The sequence below is a fragment of the Amblyomma mixtum genome, chromosome 6 (assembly GCF_055824585.1).
Source record: "Amblyomma mixtum isolate Tamu chromosome 6, ASM5582458v1, whole genome shotgun sequence".
NCBI lineage: Eukaryota > Metazoa > Arthropoda > Arachnida > Ixodida > Ixodidae > Amblyomma > Amblyomma mixtum.
This window is the reverse complement of record NC_143017.1, coordinates 86,990,332-87,002,440: the sequence shown is the minus strand read 5'-3', so window position 1 is coordinate 87,002,440 and position 12,109 is coordinate 86,990,332. Positions and strand designations below refer to the sequence as shown.

General features: G+C 50.3%; 1 protein-coding gene across 2 annotated transcripts in view; it reads right to left on the bottom strand.

The window, feature by feature from the left end:
* Nucleotides 1-3,198: 3,198 nt before the first annotated feature.
* The window catches only part of LOC149339606 (uncharacterized), a 62,449-nt gene continuing 53,538 nt past the window's right edge, over nt 3,199-12,109 (bottom strand). Inside the window, exon 3 of one of the 2 annotated variants that reach the window (XM_089548315.1) lies at nt 3,199-5,002. In XM_089548315.1, the coding sequence (XP_089404441.1) occupies nt 4,674-5,002 (329 nt within the window). In that variant the 3' untranslated portion in view covers nt 3,199-4,673. The remainder of the gene's footprint in view (nt 5,003-12,109) is intronic. The other variant, XM_089548316.1, reaches the window with a different exon arrangement.

The window sequence follows — 12,109 nt, the reverse complement described above, 5'->3', positions numbered from 1 at the left end:
CTCACATGCAGAGCGGTCTGATGCTTCGTGGGGGAGACCAGGGGCATGCAAGCTGGGGTCTCGATTGGCGACAGCACCGCTGTGCTCCTGCACGCCGCGTCGCCATGCATGCTGTGGTAGCGGCGACGATTTCTCCATAATACGACGCGTGGAGTGCGGGTGTTCGTGTGTTTGTGCGTACAGGCGACAGGAGACGCCGCCCCACAACAACCCATGCATCGCCGTTGGCATCGTCCTCGTCGCATTGCGGCGGCGGCTGCCGTGGTAGCGCTGCGGCAGCGGCGGTGGTGCCAGACACGGCTCCTCCCATCGGCTTCGACCTCGACCTCGCGTCTCTTTTTCTGCGCGTACACGCTACTTCGCCCCGGGGCCGTCCGTGTATGTGCGCGCGCACTTGGAGCAAGGAAGGGCCCACCGATTGCTGGAAGCCGCATGCGTCCACTTGCGCAACCGACGTCTGATTCCGAGGTCTCTTGCGCGAAACTTTACGAACGCGGAAAGAACCGAGACGGAGGTCTTGAACGTGCCATTCGCTGGCGTTTTCCTTCTCTTTTCCTTTTTTTTTTGTAATCGTTTCCTTTCTTATTACCTTAGTTGCAGCACCCTCAAGTTACGGACAGTCCATTGCAGATGCGAGCTACTTCACGAATTGGCACCAGTCTTCTTTAGTAGAAAAGGTTGGATTAGGCAAAGTAGGAGGTTAAACACTAAGTGGAAGAGAACCGGAGGAAAGAATAGGTGGAAGAGAGCGAGGGAACAGATCGAATTAGGCGAGCAATGGAAGCAGCTTATCGGGTGAAAACGTGAGGCAGTTATCACCCACTAGACTGAGCAAGGTGACAAAAGTCATGATCTGCATCTACTCACAAACCGGGGTTGATGTCTATGGCTTGACAGTTTCAGTTGCAAAGAAGGAATTAACTTATTTAAGTAAGGGGGGAGCTATCCCAGGGGGACAGGGAAAATAAGTGAGAGAATAGAATCTCTGAGGTCAGCGACTTGGTCTGTTCATGGTTTTATCTCTTTGATAAAACTTGGGTTGGGCCTAGTTGGTACATGATGTTGTGAAGGTATAGGATGCGCAATCAAAGGACGAACCACGAAGAAAGACACAGAGACACACACAAGCGCTTGTTTGTGTCTCTGTGTCTTTCTTCGTGGTTCGTCCTTTGATTGCGCATCCTATACCTTCACATTATCTCTTTGAGCCAGGAGTTGAAGCCTGGCTTGTGCGTCAAAGTCCCAAAGGCTCAGCGGCGTGTTATCCGGATCCTAGGCTTAGTAATAGGTCATGAAGAACATTGTCACTGTCCCTACTCGCTTTGCCTATATGACCTGTTCCAGATAAGGGTTGAGATAGACGTGTTCAGCTGGATGGTGGCAGTCGCAGTTTTTCATTTCTGTCACGTCTATGCACATAATCTGCACAGCGAGCCAATAAAGTGTTGCTGTGCTATATGGTGCCACTCCCAAGAGCACAAGCCTTCCGTTGTTACACTCACGAAACAAGTGTCAATCAGTAAATTTATGCCGTTCGATTCCAGCTGCATGGACCTGCGCGCAACCTGCACGCAGAGTTACAGAAAAAACCAGGAACGAATAAGTTGTGCCCGACTACACTGAGCGACCACTAACCGTCACATTGCAGATCACCCTCACTTCAACGATAATGATTTTGTTGTTCTGTGCGCTAGGGAACGAGTGGTTCATTTGCGGGTAGCTGTAGTCACAATTACTTTCAGTCGCATCACATCTTGTGCCTACAGTCCTCTCAGTAGTCACCAACAACTTCGCGTTAGGTAGACCGTTTTCCCGAATAGCACCGTACTTCAGTTACAGTACGGCGACTACTAGGTCGCGAGATCTCGGCTCCTTCGAGCATAAAAATGATCCTTCGAAATGGCTCAGGCTGTAATGGTCTTTTGCCGACCGCCAGAGCGGGTGACCCATGGTCTGCAATGACATCATGAGTGTCATACTGTTCCATTAGCGCAGTTATGAGCTACAAGTATGCCAGCGTCTGGAGCTTGCTTCAGGACAGAAACGATGGCAAGCGACGACAGTAGCGCCACCATCTCCAGTGTCCGCGGGACATGTGCGTCACCGGAGGCGCGGACAGAGGAAAAAACGCCAACGGCACAAAGGCTGTCGGCTACACCACATATACTATAGTATTTATATTTATATATAATAATAATAATATTAAACTACATCCTCAGTCGGAAATGCACGCACACGCACGGTCTGTACACACGGAGAGATGATGAGGGGTGCTCAGACTAGAGTCCCTTGACGGCGCCCGAAGCGAGCGACGAGGTTGAACCTGCTGAACTCTGGCTGCGCTGACGGCAGGGTTTCAACAGCGCTGCGCGATCGACAGGCCTGGGTGCGGTCCGTGTTTTAGCTGAATTCTGTCCAACCTTTTTCACTGTGCGTCATATCCGATCATCATGCTTGCACCTCGGGTTTCCTCCTTTCAACTTGTCTTATTAGGTGAAAGAAACGTAATGCAGATAACGTCCCTCTGCTTAGATATTCGTACATACGACTGCGAGTCATACGAACCATATGCGCTTGCAGGTATCAACTGCTCGTTTTAGAATGTTTATACTTGGTACCGAATGCATAACTAACTACACGTGATGTGCAAACAGGTTAGGATGCAAAGCAGAGGAAACAGTCTGCAGTTTGGCCTGAAAGCTACATACTTTTAGCTGAGAGTCTTCTGAGTTATCACCACTAAGTCATCGCTGCTGACACCTGGTTAACCAAGATTGATTTTCCTAAATACGAAACTGCGCTTCAGTTCCGTCATAACGGTGTCGTAAATTATGCGCGACGATTTAAAATATGAGGTTGACAGAGAATGACATTAGAAGAGCTTTTGGTAGAAGCATGATTTCTCGCAAATTTTGCGTACAAGAAGCTTTCTATCAAAATGTTTGCCAAATATTATCATTAATTAAATTTATTTGACTGTATACTGAACATGCTTAAACAAAGCAGCACCTTTATTTGTATATTTTTCGTCTAATCAAATGCCGATGCGAAACAGATGAGGGCTGACCTCAAGCGCCACTCCCATTGTGCACTCCACGGTATCCGCGGAGTAAAAGAACAGCATAACAGCGCCGCACCTCAGGCCTCGATACAAGATTCAGCGCGTCTCTAGTTCACGCAAGGAACGACGCCACCAGATAGCATCTTTCACTGTTTCTTTTTCACATGACGCCAAGAACAAAACAAAACTAGTAAACATGAACATTCAGTCACAGTATATGAAAGTTTGATGAACGAGTGACCGTCGCACTTCTTATAGGAGGGAGAGCGAACTCACGCAGTTCAAGAGAGAGGCGGCTGCTCACTCGATGCGGGTTGCGCTCCTTGAAGAAGAAGAGGCTTGAGGGACGCGTTACAGGGAGGTAGTGGCTGAGACTGGAAGGGTCGGGGGATGATGACTCGGCGACCACAACGTCTGGAGACAACACTTCGGAAGGGGAAAAAAATGTCCGCCCATGCGTGAGGGGACGATGCGGTTTTCCCGAAGTAGGACATATTATAGCGCGCATACCTCTATGTACACACACAAGCACACACAGGCACACACACAACCCACGCAAACCCGGCTGTGACGAAGTGAGACAGGGGGCCGAGGAAAAGAAGATCCCCCACAAATCCCACCCCACTTCACCCACGAAGTCGTGTTCCGCACAGTTTCAGGCGACGGTGGGTCACAGATGCACCCTTTCGGTATCAAGGGCACCGCCCAGTCCTGGTTTCCGCGGGCTCCGCCCGGTCCGTTGAGGGTCCTGGAGGCGTCGGTTGAAGAAGAGGAAGAGATCATCGATTGCGCTGGCGTTCCCCCGCTGACAGACGTCGAGGCCTGTATTCCCAGCGGAGGCATCGCGCACTCGTGCTAGCACGAAGGTGTGTGTGTTGAGTGTCCCACTATAAGGAGGTGGCCGCGGCGTCATGCAGGCCGTGGCGTGCGTCACGTTAGTAAAGCGTCCAGGGCGCCGCACCTCACGCGCACACAGACTGTAACGGAAGAAGGACGCAGGGGCGGAAGCTGTCCTCAGGAAGTGTACTGCAGGAGGTTGCGATATGCACGTGGATCCATTCCCGTCTTTGAGGCTAATGACGAGCTAATCAGTTATAGTGTTGTTTTTTTTTCTGCGCTTTTGCTCACAGAGGCTGACATTTCACTGCACATCTGGCCGTACAGGAGCTGCACCACATCGCAGAAATAAACTTGCGGCTAAAGGATGTGACAAAGTCACTCTTCGTGCGCAATGCAGGCTGTATTGCCAGTACAAGTCACTGCCGTCAGTGCAAGTAAATATGGTTGTGACTGAGAGGGAAGTCCTTCGTGCGCTGCGCAAACGCTTCCGTGACAGTTCACAGAGACGGAGACCAGCATAATGGCATCTCTCACGGCTGGGTACGGAGTCTTGCTCCACTGCGTTTCATTCAGCCACTCATCATCGGCGCGCAGCCATACGAGATACCTCCGGCCAGAAAGGGCAGCTTCGCGCGCTTTTTCTTCCCGGCGTGCATCGGCGGCGACACACGTCCGATGCCTCGTTCGAAGAGAGAATGGCGACGTCAAGAGGGAAGGAAGGAAGATGTCGAGGGGGATGATGACGATGACGAGGAGGTGTTCAGGCCAGCAGCTACTTGGCCGCCACGACCGCGGCGTTGTGGTGGCTGTTGGCGGCGTTCTCGGAGTTCTGACGCTGGCTGTTCTTCTTGCTCTTCATGCGGCGGTTCTGGAACCAGATCTTCACCTGGCGCTCGGTGAGGTTGAGGTTGCGCGCCAGTTCCCAGCGCTTCTGCTTGGACACGTACGCGTTGAAGAGGAACTCCTTCTCCAGTTCCAGCGTCTGGAACTTGGAGTAAGGCTTACGCTTCTTGCGCACCGTCACGTTGCCCGTCCACTCCAGCGGGTTGGCCGTCAGCGACTCGCTCACCGATGGCACTGCGAACAAAAGACCGGGACGACCTGTTACCGTTATTGCACATTACGTGGGAATAAAAAAAGGCAGCTCTGCACTGCTGGCTGCTGAGCGTTACGTACGAGATGAGGAGGCAGTAAATGTTATACACACGTGCTGCGAATTCTAGCCGCACACCCCTTACAAATTTTTTTTTACACAGTCTATACACTACTGTCCATAAAACCTATCGACAAATCCTAGAGAATGCTATAAGCAGTCTATAGACAATCTATAGATCTAGAGCCATACCCTTTTAGTACTTTTATCTATAGACAGTCTATAGACTATGGTTTGGTTTGGTTTGGTTTGGTTTATTGGGGTTTAACGTCCCAAAGCGACTAAGACTATGAGAGACGCCGTAGTGAAGAGCTCCGGAAATTTCGACCACCTGGGGTTCTTTAACGTGCACTGACATCAATAGACAAAAAGAAATATCTATAGGAAGGCAATAGAGTCTATAAGAAGTCTATATACTGTCTATAGACCATTTTTATAAGGGACCTGTTGTAGTAACGTTAAACTCGCTCCACCAAGAGACGATGTTTAGCACAGATTAATAAAACAGCCAAATGGACTAAAAAGCAAATTGGTGGAGCAAATTCACGTTAGACTCGTTTAGGCTTCACGACCAGAAAAAAGACTAGGAAAAAGACTGGGCTAGATCTGAATCAGACCCGCCGCGGTGCCTCAGTGTAACGTTAGGGCGCTAGGCTACTGAGCAGGTGTACCCTGGTTCGAACCCGGCCGCGGCCGCGTTTCGATGGAGGCGAAACGCAAAAGGCTCTCGTGTGCTGTACGATGTCAGTGCATGTTAAAGATCCCCAGGTGTTCGAAATTATTCGGGAGACCTCCACTACGGCACCTCTTTCTTCCTACGTTCTTTCACTCCCTCCTCCTTTACCCGTTTCTTTACAGCGCAGTTGTGTCCACCGATATGTGACACACATACTGCGCCATTTCCTTTTTCTTAAAAACCCATTTTGAATTTTCAATCGGAATCCTGGTAGGATTTGCTTTTAGTTTTGGCTTCAGTTTGATTTACCGTCTCAAAGCGACTCAGGCTATGAGGGACGCCGTATAGTGAAGGGCTCCGGAAATTTCGACCACCTGGGGTTCTTTAATGTGCACTTGCATCGCACAGTACATGGGCCTCTAGAATTCCGCCTGCATAGAAATTCGACCGCAGCGGCCGGGATCGAACCAGTGTCTTTCGGAAGCTTCGTGCAGTTGTTTAAATTAGAGTTTATTGCTTTAATTTGAGCCAAATGCACCTTTTGTCTAACTGTGTAGGCGTCAAGAAGGCATGTGATGCACCTTATACGACCATTACAGCAATGATATGGTGACTCTCACTTTCAAAACGACTGCGGTGTGGTGATGCGTACATATTCCTATATCAGTCTGACTGCGCGAGAACCGGTTAACGTATACTGACACTACTGAACATATGTCGTTCTGCTTTATATATGCATATCGGTTTGTATACGTTATCCGACCAAACGTGTCAAAGGCAATGCGCGCAGGCGCGTCCGGGCGTTATCGCAGCAGCTCTCAACACTACGAACGCGTTTTTTTTTTCTTTTTCGCTTGAACTGTGACGTCCGGAGTCCAGGATACGGCCGTCAGAGACAGGATCCGGCACAACACGTTTTGCGGAACAACCCCAAGAGTAACACTGGTTTCAAAGTTTAAAAGCAGTCGAGATTACGGTACCAATGCCATGCCGACCGCCTGGGCTGCCAACGCGGGCCAAGTCGCACGATTACAACTAAACAAAGTAACTGAACTCGACGGACGTGATAAAACAACACGTTCCTGAACAACCTGGACAAAAAGGCCGAGCAACAAAACAGCAAGCGTCGAAACAGGTCGACGAAAGAGCACCACATCGGCTGACAGCGTCAAAATAGCACATCGATACAGCAGCTCCGAGAAAAAATAGCATATAAATAAAACAGGACAACACTGCGGAATGATGTTTAGCTATGTCCCCGAGCGTAACGAAAAATATCGATTTAACAAGAACAAAGACCAAAGTTACCTTTTAAATAACATGGCACGTATTCTATTCATGAAGAGTGCTGCCGCGGCAGCTCAGTGGTTATAGCACTCGGCTGCTGGCCAAAAGACGCGGGTTTTATCACGGTTGAATTTCGGTCGAATTTTAGTCGGCGGTCGAACTTCGATGGAGGCGAAATTCTAGAGGCCCGTGTACTCTGCGATGTCAGTGCACGTTAAGGAACCCCCGGCGGCCGAAATTTCCGGAGCCCTTCACTACGGCGTCCCTCATAGCCTGTCTCTTTGGAACGTTAAACCCCCATAAAAACGATGAACCATATATCCATGAAGAATCATTTATCCATTTTCTGTTTCTTTCTCCATTTCATTAGTGAGTACGAAAAACATGAGAATTTCTCTTCACGTTCGTTTCATTTCCCTAATTCCTCAGTTTCATGTTTGCATGACGAACAAAAGCTATAAAATCTGTTCGCTACCAACCGCAAAGATTAACAGTTGCTCCTGTGTTAGTCCATTACACTTGCCAACAACACTGCTCGAAAGCGTTTGGAATTCTCAGAATCATTAGACTTCGTGAACGCAAAGCTTATACGCTTGTAACTTAAGCTTCTTCACCCCCACAAGTTTCAATATTACGACGAAAAAGGGTGTGGAACAGTATGAGATGGTGCGGACCTTGTATTGTTCGTTTTTATTGCAATGTGTTATAGTTATACGTTGCTAAACATGGCGGAAGAGCTCAATAAGAGAGGCAGCATCAACGGATTACAGTGTCTCGCAGAAGCACGACATAATTTTACACACATAAGAATTCTCAAACGGTGGATTTGGTGCTGGAGTCTCTCTCTCACTCTCACGAGCGTTGATAACCAGACTGCTGCGTTAATAAAAGATTAGCGCCTTTGTTGACTATAAGCTAGCAAATCAGAGTTGACATTCTTTTCTGAGGCTTTCCTGTCGCCTCTTGTAAAAGACCGCTTAGTGTGATATTGTGACGTGTAAACATTTGAAATAAGCAATGCGCGTTGTTCGTTGATTATTACGGAAAGCTGCATGGCAGTTCAAGGCGACCGAGCGCTGAAGACAATTAAATCATCGAAGATTTTATTTCATTGCGTGTCTCAGAGTGGTTGGCAGAGTTAGAAGTGTCCAACGTGGTTTAATGACGAAACGACGAAACGAACACTTTCGTGAAAACGAGCGCGCGACTTCGTGAAACAAGCGCTTCCACGGCACAGCTGGCGCCATCTGTATGCCGGAACTGCAAACACCGCTTACGCCGCAGCGGTCATGCCTGCGGCGCCGCGCCTCGCCCTTAGCAGGCGGCCCACGCCGGCTTCTTACGCCGGGCAATGCACGCTTCCAGGGGCCAGCATGACCGACGTTACGCTCAAGCCTTGGCTTCGGCTTCGGCTTGGGGCGAAACAAGCGTTCTCGTGCGGCCGCCGCCAAAGCGGACCAGCGTGGGCGCAGGATAAGAAGCGGCTGCTGCTGCCACCGCCGGTACGTCTCTCCTCCTCGGTGCCAGCAAACCCCCCCCCCCCCCCCCCCCCTCCGAAGTCGTAAAAGCGAAACCCAGGAGGACAATGGCGGAAAAGAGGCCCTTCTTCTTTTCTGCCGCTGCCTTTTATGCTGAGCCGCGCGCGGGAAAAACGCCGGGACCCTTCTCTCTTTTTGCCGCAGCTAGAGCGGCGGCGCACACACCGCAGGAGGCTGTGGAAGGGGACACAACAATAATGACGGCGGACAAACAGACACCGGGGCAAAACGGGCCTCCGGGAGAGGAAAGGAAGTGGGGCGGGGGGGGGGGCAGAAAAAGGAACGAGGCCGAGAGGTAGCAGAAAAGAAAAATAAAAGTGCGAAGCAAAGAAGTAGCACAGCCAAGGATTCGCGGCCGCACAGATGTCAAACTGAGAGCACACTCTCGCCTTCGGTCTCGTTGTTGCGGCTTTTTGTTCTTTTTCTTCTTTTGCCGTGCATTCCTGGCTTTTTTGCTTTTATATCGCGATGCAATAGTAGAAAGTCCATGTAAGCGTGTAGCTTCAACACGGGCTTCGCTGTCCTCTATGTAGTGTTGGAAATTTTCCCAGCCTCGTTACCGCACTGACCGCTTGGACATAAGACAGGTTGACGGAGTTAACTATACAGGTATCCGTAGTGAAAAGCGGCTGGAGCAAAAGGCACTGACTGCGAGCGACGGTGGAGCGGGCGCTTCCCTAGATACCACTCACCAAAATGCACGCCTGTTACACGCCAGACATACTCCTATAACGAATGATGCTCGTCAGCCTCCAGTAGTCAACTCGTCAAACATATAACCGTCATCTCATTTGCCCAAATGCTTTACTCACAGAAAATCCCGACTCCTAACTCTACCCGGGAGTAATTTTCTGCAGCCATGCAGTCGAAGCTAAGAGCATGAGGCGACGTCTTCCGTACGTGTACTGTTCGCACGAGCTTACGAGCCAACCACTCGACCCTGGAAGCTGTCTCCTCGCGCTCGTATAGGTCTACAACACAGCTGCAGAACGCTATAGCAGTGTATATATTGCAGTGTGTATATTGTATATATCGCTATATTGCAGTGTATATTGAATACTGAATGAATATTGAATCTGAACATTTCAACGTGCCACTGAATGTCCTGGACAGGAGGCTTAACCATTTTCGCCTAAATAAAGACGCCGTCCTACTTCTCCCATTGACTTCTGTTTAATCGGGTAAGCCACGGCCTGCTCGCGAGAGAAGCTCGTTCCCACACGTCGCTCGGCTGATTTCAGGGGCAACACGATAGTGCACCGTACACGCCGACCATCCCGGTGTACACAGGCAGCGGCAGAACCGATACTCGCATCAGGGAAGACGGGGAGAGTAAAATAAAAACAGAGAGGAACAGGGCCCCTATCACTGTCGATCTGCAAGCAGCGGCCGAACCAGGCGCGCCCGTACAAACTGCGTCGCGCCCAGCGACTCCGCTAAGGAGACAGCGCAAGCAGCGCTCTCGCCGATCGGACGCTTCGAAAAACGAATGCGAGAGATCCTAATGGGCGATAATTTCTGCTAGCGTATTCCCGGGAACGACCGCGCGCCGGGAGACTACCGAGACACTGGTCAGTCGAATATATGCGACATCGGTCTGCGCTGTGGCCCATACGGGAAAACGGCTCGCCACAGCAGTGCCTGTTGCCGATAGAGCTGAAATGTTGTTTAAAGGGCGCAACACGAAACAGTAGCCCACATAGCACCGGTTCATAATGTGCGACAATCTTTCTCCGCAGCCCCAATGCCAAGGCGGTAGATACTTAGGGAAAAGACGGTAAAGTGAGCGCATTAAAGCGACTTCTTGCGCGCTTTTCGATTTCTTCGCGTACCTTTCTACAGTCCCTGATTTCACGAATCATTGCAACAGCAACATGCACCATCTGCCTTTGTCTTTTCTTCCCTTTGGTTGTTTTTTTTTTATTTGCTTCTTCTGTGCTCGTACTGGTACCGTTGCGTTAAACGCATCCTACTCCCCTTCCTTCCTACGGCTGGAAGGTTTGACCAACCGTCGGGCTTGCACGAATTGTGCTTTTTAGCTGTACGTGCAGCTTCCTGTGACCCCCCCCCCCCCCCCTTTCCCTTCCTCCTCCTTCTCCGCCCCCATGGCCCTTTCTCGGAGTTTCTCAAATCCCAGCACGCGTACAACAGTGTCGAAACAAAAAAGATGCAACAAACAAAGGCAATATCTCGCGAAGCCAAGAAGCGAGACGATGAGTCGCGTCTCTCCCCCTCTTCCCCCTCTTGCAGCCCGCCGCCGCTCTCAGTATAGGCTCGAATCAGGGGCAATTTGAGCACGGACTCACGTTCGCGCCTCTTCCGGCAAAGCCCCGCCGACCTGATTGCGAGGAAAACGTCCCCCCCCCCCCCCCCCCCTTCCAACCCTCCTTTCAGTGACCGCGGCAAAGTCAGCACCAAATGCACGCGCCTGTCGCAGTGTGAGAGAACGAAAGAGACAGCTAGATAGATAGATAGAGAGAGATGGATGAAAGAAAAGAAAACTACATTTGTTTGGACAAAGTGTCGAGTCGCGGGGGGGTGATGGTATAACGAGGGGAGGCAAAAGGATGTGGCAGACGCGGGAGCACCCCGATTACGGAGTTTTACGTTTCGCCATGTGCGGGCTGTGAAAGCCGAAAAAAAAAGGAAACAGAAATAGCTTCAGCATGCAGGTCTTGAAGCCGCTCCTATAGCACGCGCGAACTTTTTTTCGAGATCCCTATCGCCGGGAGGCCCACCGTGGAGAGGCCCCTGTCTTGTATGTATACAGTGGTTGGCGCTCGGTTTCGCTAATGAAAGCACCGACAAGACGCATCATCACGACAGCTTGAGTGTGTCGCTTCAGCCAGCGTACGAAACGCATGTGCTCCCGGGGCCAGCTGCAACTTTCGAGGTGTTTTCAAGTCGAAATTCGAAGCGCAGAAGGCGTCGTGCGCCCAGCATAAAAGAGGGCGGTGGAAGTTGGGCTAGCACAGCTTGCTACTGCGACAGCGGAGAACGAGGAATGACGAGATTGAACATTGCATGCAGGTTTTCCACGGTCAGAAGGAAATCGCGAACCGATAAAGGGGATCGCCAAAGGTGTTCTCTGTGCCGCGAAAACTTATACAATAGTGCTTCAAGCGCTTCATGCTATGATATGTAGACAAGAGGCTGTGAAAAATGAAAACAGGAAATAAACGAAAGGTAAAGCAGTGCCAACAATGCAGGATTGAGATAGTGCTAGCATTTGAGGGAAAAAAAGAAAAAAAAATTACGTATACTGAACGACCGTGCGAATGTGAACGAGCTATCAGAAAATAACAGTGAGCTGTATAATTCTCCCGTGTCGCCTGAGAGTGCGCGCCACGCTTCAGTATGATAGTGCGTTGAACGAATGTAAAGACCCGAGAAATCGCGGAAGCCCATCTCGTCAGGAAGCGAGGCAGTGGTCGCATTGGAGACATGTCGATACCACTGACAAGACGGAAATACAAGACGGTCAAGACGGTGACTTCCGCTTATAAAGCCATAACTCCGTAACAATTTTTTTATTTATATTTACTTCTTGCCAG